At 34.9% G+C, this 10,795-nt stretch overlaps 1 protein-coding gene across 2 annotated transcripts; it reads right to left on the bottom strand.

The window, feature by feature from the left end:
- Positions 1-883: 883 nt before the first annotated feature.
- LOC114296613 (PHD finger protein ALFIN-LIKE 5) lies at positions 884-9,784 on the bottom strand. 2 transcript variants are annotated; one of them, XM_082908903.1, is made up of 6 exons: positions 9,406-9,784; positions 9,258-9,290; positions 4,356-4,584; positions 3,091-3,226; positions 2,141-2,416; positions 884-1,278 (listed from the first exon to the last, which is right to left on the bottom strand). In XM_082908903.1, the coding sequence occupies exons 1-5, from the start codon at positions 9,500-9,502 to the stop codon at positions 2,153-2,155; spliced, it is 759 nt and encodes a 252-aa protein (XP_082765029.1). In that variant the 5' UTR covers positions 9,503-9,784; the 3' UTR covers positions 884-1,278; positions 2,141-2,152. The 2 variants fall into 2 exon arrangements, with proteins under 2 accessions (XP_082765029.1, XP_082765030.1); XM_082908904.1 differs by having other exon boundaries at positions 884-1,270.
- Positions 9,785-10,795: the final 1,011 nt, after the last annotated feature.

Here is a 10,795-nt window from a genome sequence, read left to right as displayed (position 1 = left end):
GAATTAACCACATGAGCAGACAAAGATCATGCAAAATTATTGCACCTACACATCAACCATTTAATGAGACCACTGTAGCATTAAATGCAGCAAGACCTCTCACGCCGGAGTATGCAGAATCACCATGAACGATGTTAATTAGGCCATAGACTTTCGGTCAACAAGACAGCTTAGAATGGACAAGGAAATGATGAGTAGGGAATATAAGGACGCCTTGTAGATATGTTACAGGTCAAGTTCTTATCCCCTTCCCTTCTCTCTCTCTCTCTCTCTTTAAAGTCCAAATACCCTAACCTAACTTGATGGTCGGAGCGTCCATTGGGGAACGATCTCCCCCTCTGGACCTTTTTGCAGGCACCCTTCGCGAACATCAAGGTCAGCAAACCCGTTGGAACCGTGGATCAGTCTGACCCATCCTCCATTGAAGTTATTGCATCATCAATACTAAAACTATAAAACTTGTTATTTTTTCTCCAAACTTCAGGTGAGGTCAATGTAATTTAACCTAAATAAAAAGAACATAGCGATCTCAAAGGCCAGGTTTCTGTCTACATTATAATGATTGTAACATTTTACTTCACAGATCGATCAACCACCCCAGCAATGAGCTCTATTCTTTCAATATCATATTTTCTATCAGAAGAAACATATAAATCAAATCACTAGTGATTATTAACTTGTAAGGAAGTTTCTCAGTCAATTCAATATGTAATATGTTTCAGACAAACTTGCACCCCATTAAAAAAAAACAAAAAACAAATTCCCAACTATTCAATTGATTTGAGATTTCCCCAAAACAAGATGCATATTAGAGAATCAATAATAAAATGACAAGTATGATCATATGAAAAGAAAAACAGCCATCCAAACACTACTTTGAGGATGCTTAAAGTCCCATTAAAATGGGACCAATTCATTGCGATCCAATAATTCATCCCCAAAAAGGGAACACCATTACAGAAGATGGGAGTCATAACTATGGTAATAGAGATGACAAAGAGGATAACATACTAGGATCCTATCTATTAAACAATAATAATGCTAAAAACAATTTAAGAGCCTAATTCACATATTACATGGGACGTGCGTGCACACGCACACCCAAAAAAAAACATTACCCTAGATGTTCAAAACTTGCAATAGAACAAAGGCTGCAAGCTAAAAATTTAATTGAAAAATCAAGCTGAAAACAAAGCCTTGGATCACGCCATGGCATGGTCAATGTCAACAGATCAACTCTTTGCATGTACTTCACACTAAAGCAAGTTGCCTGATATGCTAGAAACAAAAGAGAGCAATACAACATTCCCAAATGAATGCAAATATTAAACAACCTAAACTTTAAGCAAAATTTGATTTAATTTGCTTTTTTCATACTCTTATTGAGATGCAACATGAGTAAACAGCACTCGATCATAACTTCTGTTAAACCAAACTACATATTTTTTTGAACAGGAGAGCAACATGTGTATAATTTGCAATAACATGCCCTATAATTTTTGTTATACTTTTTCATATCATGGCAATTTCAGGATTATTATATGATATTTTTTTAACTTTCCAAGTAAAGGGAGAGACTAAAGTTACATCAATGACGCCAAAGACTATTAAATGAATAGAATATAATGCAATGAGGTATGCACAAAGTTCTGGGAGTTATGAAGGAAGCTTCAAGCTCATAGTCATTGGTTGGGAATGGGAACCGAACTCTATGAGATCTAATCTCCCGTAGCTCGGTATTAAGTGGTAGCGAATCCCACTTGGGTGGCGGGTGCCCACACAAGCAATGGAGCATGTGGTTTAATTCGATGCAAAGTGAAAAAGATAAAAGTTGATGAGACATCAAAATAATCAACATAAATCATGAGTATACAAAAGCCTACAGAATGCAAGTGATTGAGAGATTAAAATTCCTAATAAATTCAGAATAAGATTAGTACTAATTCTTTTAAATAAAATAGGGGGATATTTTTGCCAAGCTACAATGAACAGTACCCTAATGAAAAGTGAGATCCCCCAAACCATAAAAGCACACATTCACAAGTTGTGCAAAATATAGCCACTCAGAAACAAGAAAAAAACCAGACTGGAGAAGCAGTTAACAGAGTGAATCAAGCGTACAAAGCAAGAGAAAACATACTTCCCAGCTATATCAAGGACGAGCTCTCTTGTTGCTGCAGGATGGGCACTTGTACTGCTTAATATGCTCAGCCCTAGCCGGGGTAATCTTCACACACTTGCCATGGAACCACTTCTCACATATGTCACAACAGATCCAGAATTCATCCGATGCATAGTTCTCCCCACACGCCCCACACAAGGTCTCTCCATGCTCATCTTCATCTTCCTCATCCAAACCCTCCTCTTCATCTTTCGGCTGTGGCTTTGAAAACTTTGTTTGAGATTCGGATCCCCGCTGTGAAACCAACAAAGACAAGAATGTATAATTAGACCAAAAGGATGAAATTTCTACCCCAAGGGGTTAGCCAAGCGGTAAATACTTTAGGATAAAATCCATGGTCTTGAGTTCGAGTCACCCCAAGGGGCCACTGGAGATTTGCCCGGTCGTTAACTTCAGGACCTCGGGATTAGTCCAGGTGGACACAAGCTAGCCTAGACACCCCGTTATAAAAGAAAGGATGAAATTTCTCTATTTGGCTACTAGCAAAATGAACAAATGATATCCTAAGGGCTTGCCAGGAAAAAGAACAAAAAATGAATATAAGGATCGCCTCACATCTCAAAACTTGTGAACAACATGCTCAGTAGGCTTGCAATTCCCATATTTTCTTATAACAGCTCCACAAACAACAAAGCTAACTTTACTTTTGCCTATGGTAGCTAAGCTGATGTTCAAGACCTAACCATGAAACATACACATATTTCATGCTTGAACAGAGGTGAGGATTAATTACTGGAACAGAAAAGGTTAGATTGCCATAAGCTCGTGATATTCAAACTCGTCTGAAAGAAACAAACTATAATACAATACTTAATGCCATCCTTGGCACCAGCTTAGCAGTCATTACCCATATCAGCATGAAATTTCAAAACCACATTTAGACATTACAAACAAAAAATTCTTTTTACCACTTTAGAGTTTGACTTGGATTTGTTGCTACTATGATTTGAGACTGAAGATTTCTCCTTCTGTTGTTTCTTTGCAGCACCAGTAACAACTTCAAATATTGTAGGAAGATCATTTATCATATTGAAAAGTCGCTTCCTGCACCAAAGATAAAATTCGGATTCATATGCAATCCTAAATACATTTAGATGAACAATTTTTGCCAAGTTAATATCTTTCTAATAGCCCAGATGTTCTACAAATGTCGAAGACTCAAAAATAACAATGTATTTAATAAGGAACATCACCTGAAATTTCCTTTAGCAGTTACCAAAAAGAGTGAAGACTTTTTTATGCAACACGTCATTCATTATAGAACATCGTATTGTGTACTAGAAAACATTCAAAAGTTTGATCCAATCTTTATTCAAAGACCATCTATGACACAATTAAAAGATTTCCATATGTAGCTGAAAGACTAAGACCCAAAGCATAAATATTTCCAAATTTCCAGATATCATCAACAGGACATAACAATGCTGAAACTAACTGCACTTAACCTCACTTCTGATGCCAGTATACTAAATACACAAGCAAACAATAATTTTTGCTGGACAGGAATGACACATGCATGTCAAAATAAAAAACTAGCATCCAAATTAAGTTTCATTAGAGCACATATATGTGTGGCACTAACTTGTAAGCTGGCAAAACTTGACAGTAGGTCATAGCAAGGCTTGACTCCCAACATTTATCACACATCCCATGCCACAGAAATGTACCATTGGAAGGTCAGGCCTGAAAACAATCGCACAAGAACGGAAGGCAAAATTGCAATAAAGCCAATACTGCAATGAGTTGACTTGAAATGCCAACAAAAGGGGGAAATTTTCAAAGTGACTTAACTAAAGATTTGCTCTGGCCAAGACAACCAAGTTTTGAGCTAAACTGTTGGCTGCATTGCTTGAGTTTTCGGACTATGTTGCAAAAATATATCCTCCCATTCGAATCAGAGGTAGGGTGAATATCTTGGTTTGTAGCTTGGAAGGTGAGAATGTGTAGCGAGTGACAACAAACAACTTAAATTAGAAGTAGCTGGCAGCACCATTGCAATGAAGCCTCCATGAATTGAAGAGGCGACCATAAGGTAATAAGTTGTTCAAGTATAATGAGTTTCTTTTAATTCACTATATCAATCAACAAGTTATCACTGCTTTTATCTAGTAAGGAGCATGACCCATGTAGAGCTCAACACCAAAAGGCAACTATCCAACAAAACTATAGGTACCTGTCAGCTTTATCAAATCCGAATCTAGCACCAAAATAGAAGGCGACAGAAAGTAACCATGCATCACTGTGGACAGCAACAAGGGATAACCAATCCTTTTCCTGCATCCCATCTCGGGCAAAGTTAATACCCAATGCAGGCTCTGGGAGTTCTGGAGGCACTTCTTCAGCAGGTAAATTGACCTCCCATTGCTCACTTGGAAATCCATACAAGCACAGGTTTTCCTTCTCTGTATTGCACAATATGCATGTATTTACATTAGTCGACATAGAAACTAAAATAATAGCCATGGATTGGAAGGAGACAAACAAAATGAAAGTGACACTGACATCTAAGTGATGGAAAGTTGTATAAGGGCAATCATTTCTTCATAATGACTAAAGTAACAACACTGCACAAATCAAATAATAAATTTAAAACTTCAAGCAATACTAGCTTATAGAATGCCTTGAAGATAGTTTGGTGCCCAAAACAATCAAAATAGTTTCAAGTAAATATGTCTAAAAACATTTTTTAAATGTCCACATCATGAAGGAACAAAACTTGGAGAAAACAAAAAATATAAAACTAGGATATATAAAATATTTATCTGAGGTAATGATAATGTTAAAAAAGTCAAGTACACATACTACACAAACAAGACTAACATGCTCTGTAAAAGAAGTTTGACAAGGTTACACAATTTTGTTTTCGTTTTTTTTTTTTTTTTTAACAGCTTTAAAATCTTGTTTTGCATTATGGCCAATTCCACTTTTCTTTTCTCAATGTCAAAAAAGAATATCTGTCTATTTCCCTATAAAAGATTTCCATCATTAAAATTATTTCCTAAATTTGTTTTTTATTTTGGGGTGAGCTGCAAACGAAACAAAATATTGAAATAGGATGCATATAGGCCAAAACCGTTTCTTTCTTTCTTTTCTTGTAGGAGCAATCAAACATAAAGATGAAAAAATACATGTTTGATATATCACAAAGCAAGATTTCAAAAGTTCTTATCAGATAATATCACCCTTACAATTCCTGAGCTAAATTCTTATCAGATACATGCAAAAACAACCATCAAACAGTAGTATAAATAATTCCCAAAGTTCTACAGTAAAAAGTAAGAGAAAGCTAGTATGGGAAAGCACATTCCATCAATGTGAAGAACAAAATCACTTTTGGGCATTATAAACCAACAAATAGAAAAGCACACGTGACAGTGTAATCACAATAATTGAAGGTGCCAGTACATAATTGATATGCACAATTACAACCGCCAAAACAGACAAACCATACGACACACTTTTTTTTAGATAAATACAAATCATGTGCCATACATACATGCATGACTGTGACGTGTGCACACAGCCTTTGGACTTTTTCTGTTTGTTTTTTCTAATTTTGATAAGTCGGCCGTTGCACCATTTTCCCTGTGGAACATAACTATATACATATGAACAAAACCTGATTCACATAGACTCTTCTTTTATACCCAAGGTACACATGCCAACATTAGATGGAAAAGCTTGAATTAGGACTATAGGATATGTATCAATGCACTTATCATACATGTCCAGATTGGACACTCCAATGAATAAAAGGCTCAATTTTGATAGCAAATAAGGGTTTTGTACTTGTATCACATAGCGACAGAAACAAAAATGATTTCTTTCCTCTAGATTCCATTTAATTTAAATTATATGCAAGCATGCCCTAAGTAATAATAACTTTATATATTAGAAATATTGTATAAATATATAACATATTTGAATAAGTAGAAGCAGAAGGAAAACACCAAATTTAAATTCTCACTTGTGCTTACCCCCTCCTTCCACCATCCAAAAAAAAAAATATTCTCCTTCATACAAATACTCGAAACTATGTTATTCATACATATCAATCTAAAGAATGTCCCAAACAATTCCGTCAAAAAAATTAAAACATTTGAACAAAGTATTTATATTTTAGAACAAAAATGATGGAATTGGTGCCGAGAAAAAATGGACAATCTGGTAACTTACCAACTAGTATATAATATTTAAGTAACTTTTTACAAAGAAACAAAACAAGAGGAGCATTTTTCCGGGAGGGATATCAGAAATAATATAGGTGAGATCATAAAACTTTGTAGGTTGTTCAAATCAAACCAAAGTTAACCAAGTATGCGTTCCACCTGATTTCCAATGATGTGAATGACAAATTAGAAGTCTAAATTCAATCAACAGTGGCCACTGATGAGGAGTTTCTATGAAGACTGAAAAGAAAAAAAAAGTACCTTCAAAATTTCATGGTCATAAAGTTTAACTAATTCACATGGATAACATATCATCTTAAGCCATTAACTAAGGCCTCAATTGGGAACACGCTATTTCAGTAACTTTTTGACTAAAATATAAGGTAAAAAAATTTGTATGTTTGGAATGAATTTTTTGTTTTTTACAAAAAGATGTGCAAAAAGTAGAGTAAAAAGAAAATCTTTGACTTTTTTGTATAGGTTATATAGGTTTTTTTATTTTTTTAGTAACTTTTTGACTTTTAGGCTAAAACTATTACTTCCCAAACGAGGCCTAAATACCCTTATAAGGTGTCAAATTGCATTAAGCCCCGGTCTACAAATAAACTTCCAACCTGCTCAACTTCCAATCCATCACTTTTCCCTGGAAGAGTAAGACTACAATGAGATGAAAACTAGCACAGCTCCATTCATGAGCATCGGAGATGGAATCTATCCCTGTAGAAATTATATACATCTTCTTACATAGCATTCAACACACTGAACTACCGGTTTCTCTGATAGATAACCTAGCTGTCATTCCATTGTCTATGATAAGGCCCTCTATTCACCTTCCTATGAAGCATGGACACAGACACGGACACGCATAAGGACACGGACACGGACACGGCAATTTCTAAAAAATAGGGACGCGGACACGGCAAATTTTTTTAATTTTTTTATAAATATTTTTATTTTAATACACATTAATTATTTTATTTATTTATTATATTTTTTAAATAATTAATTTTTTTATTTTATTTTATATACATCTGTTTATTTATTTTTTTTATTAATATGCATGAATATATATTATCTTACAATATGTATTAAATATATTATATGATATATAATAACTATTATATAATATATAATAATATGTTATATAATAACTATTATATAATATATAATAATAATAGTCATTATATAATCAATAAACCCTCTCAGATAAAACGACAGATGCAAGGGAGAGAGAGAAGGAGAGAGAGTGAGGGAGACAGGGTCGAGGTCGAGGTCGAGGTCGCGATCGCGATCGCGAGAGAGAGAGAAAGAGAGAGAGATTGTGAAGGCAAGAGAGAGAGAGACAGATCGCGATCGTCTGGGGTGTTCGATCGATTGATGGAGCTTGGAGCTTCGATCTGAGAGAGACAGATCGCGATCGTCTGGGGTGTTCGATCGACTGATGGAGCTTGGAGCTTCGATCTTCAACTGGATTCATGGAGCTTCGATCTTCGACAGGTTTGTCTCTCTTCACTCTCTTCCTTCACACTCTCTCCTTTTCTCTCCCTCCTTGCAGTGTCTCATGCCGTGTCCAGATCTGGACACGCGTGTCCCCTACAAGAAAAACAATTAAATTAAAGGGACACGGCAGATGGCGTGTCCCATACGTGTCCCCGGCGTGTCCCCGTGTCCGACACTGCCACAACGCTGATTTTGCCGTGTCTGTGCTTCATAGTCACCTTCAAATAGAAATTCACAAATAAAGGAATAAAGATGATGCATATGATATCTGGCTAATAAATAAAGCACATTTATGTCCTTTTACAATATAAAAAATGTATGATTTATCACCAGATCGAATGCTAAACAAGGGCGCTTCTGAAAGAATATTCAGGACCACATCTTTCAATAATAAATGTCTTTATTAAGCAAATTTATGTCCTGTCCTCTAAAATCAAAAGATAGATATAAAATTAGTTCTTTCAACGACCAAACAATTTAGCATTATAATGCAAAGTTAGCAAGAAAAATCAAAATTTTGAGACCTAGCAAACTTCCAACCATCATACCCAAAAAAAAAAAAGAGAGAGAGAGTACACAACAAAAACGTTTGTCACATACTAGGCCATCCAGAAGTAGAAACAGGCAAGTTTATCATAGAGAATCTTAGGTATCCAATTTCCCAATATTGAGCACCCACAAATCCATAGCATCATCAAATACCCAATATACAATATCGGTTTATTTTAATAAATACCCAATGCACTATATTGTATCCAAAATTCAGACAAGCAACAATATCCAAAATTCAAAATGGGGTAAACTACACCGATAGTTCCTATATATTGACCCTTGTATCATTTTGGTCCCTACACTTTCAATTGACTCAATTTTGATCCTTAATTTTAGATTTTGTGTCAATCTGGTCCAAATGATAATGAAGGTAATATTTTTTATGGAAAATGATCACTGAATTGGTTGAGGTTAACTCCCCAAGTCAAGCAAGTTTATACTGTTCAAAAAAAAAATATGTCAAGCAAGTTTATAATTTTGTTCTTAAAAGCATGACACTTGCCACTATTGTGCATGTTTTCATAATTAATTAGATTAAATTGAGACAAAGTCATAAATTCATAGTCAAAATTGAGTCAATTGAAATTACAGGAACCAAAATGACACAATGACTAAAATACAAAGACTACCGGTGTAATTTTCCCTTCAAAATAACTAGAACGAGAATATACAATGCATCAACAATATACAAAATAAACTACAGAACTACTTACTATAGATGCAGAAGGACAACAAGACAAGAACAGTAGCAATTTATTTTTAGATAACCGACATGCAAGCATTGAACCAATTACAATAATAAAAAATTAAAAAATTACACACGCGTGTAGAAAAATATCAAATAAAACCCTAACCAGGATCACACTGCTGATAAAACTCTTCAACATCTGCAACAACAACAAAAAAAAATGTAAAAAATTAAGAAAACACATTTCCAGTAATTGAAACCAAAACAAAACAAAACAAAACAAAACAAAACAAAAAAACAAAAGGGTCAGTAACCTGTGGTGAGAGCTTTGATCATGCCGGCTCGTCGACCTTTGAAATCCCTAAAAACCTCTTCGACAGTGCGAGGATTGTACTGAGCTCCTCCGTCCATTAGAAGCAGAGAGAGAGAGAGAGAGAGAGAGAGAGTGAAAATGTCCACAGAGAGAGCTTACTAGAGAGAACAGGAATGAGAATTACGGAGCTTTTTAGGGCTATTTTGCTGTGATTTGCAAGGTTTTGAGTGAAGAAAAAGCACGTAGTTTCAGAGGAGAAAGAAAGAAAGAAAGATGAGACTACAAAAGAGGGGAGAGAGAGAGAGAGAGAGAGAGAGAGAGAGAGAGAGAGGGCGGATTTGAATCTATTCAGAGTAGAGCGGTTTAACTATATTTGAGAGTGTGGAGATGAGTCCGAGACACGGAGCGAACCCAAATGGACCCGAGTCAACGGGCCAATCCAATGGGCCTCCGGTTATTTCGGGTCGGGTCCCAATTGACGTCTCAACTCTTCCTAATAATCGAGTCCATTTTGTTAGTTTTTGATTAGTTGAAAAATAGTAGGACCAACACTTTTAGATGGGGTGTATTGTTGTGGATGAATCAAGCTTTATGTATTGATAAAAAAAAAAATTTAAAAATCAAAATTTATGTATTGTTAATACACTAAAAATGTATGAATAAATTCATTTTTTTCATAATCACTAATCAATACGAAAAGATTCCAATTCAAAAATTTTAAGGTGATCATATACCAATTTAATTACAAGTGTTTAAATGTTCGATTTATTTTTTATTTTATTTTTAAAAACTAGTCTTATCTTTTTGTTATTAGATAAATACATAACCACATTATTTGAAAATAGCAAATAACTTCTCTTTTCAACTCGTACAATGATTCGTCACGTCATTAAATTTTAAAAATATATATATATTATTCAGTAGTGTGTTAAAACTCACAAAAATATATAGTGAAAATTAGTTATGTAACATTGTCACATATTTAATCAAATATGATGACAAGATTCCTCTATATATATATATATATATATATATATATATCTATATAATAAGGGAGAATGGTTTTGAATTTGTCCTACACACATTTGTCCTACTAAGACATTTGAACGATTAGGATTTATTTCTGCCTGAAAATGAACGGTAGAGATGATAACCTTGTTTCTCACTCTACCTCAACTTCCCACCTAAGAGCCACGCTTCAAAAATATCTAAAACTTTGCAATCACCTCACTTCAAATCACACCAACCCACCCACACTCATATCTCTCTCTCTCTCTCTCTCAGCATTACTTCCCACCGGTACATCTCTCTCCAAATGGTCGATGGTGCCGCTGTTTTGGTGTCGTCGCTTCTAGATCTAGATCAACAGCCTTACTTCCCACCGGTACATC

This window comes from Camellia sinensis, chromosome 15 (assembly GCF_055761805.1).
Source record: "Camellia sinensis isolate YWXY chromosome 15, ASM5576180v1, whole genome shotgun sequence".
Lineage (NCBI taxonomy): Eukaryota > Viridiplantae > Streptophyta > Magnoliopsida > Ericales > Theaceae > Camellia > Camellia sinensis.
This window is presented reverse-complemented; position numbering and strand designations above follow the sequence as displayed.

Coding starts and splice junctions, on each gene's coding strand:
- LOC114296613 (XM_082908903.1), bottom strand. CDS start 9,502: ATGGACGGAGGAGCTCAGTACAATCCTCGCACTGTCGAAGAGGTTTTT. Junction 4,585..9,257: donor TTATCAGCAGTGTGATCCTG/GTTAGGGTTTTA, acceptor TGTGCAATACAG/AGAAGGAAAACCTGTGCTTG. Junction 3,227..4,355: donor GGATTTGATAAAGCTGACAG/GTACCTATAGTT, acceptor TCTTTGGTGCAG/GAAGCGACTTTTCAATATGA.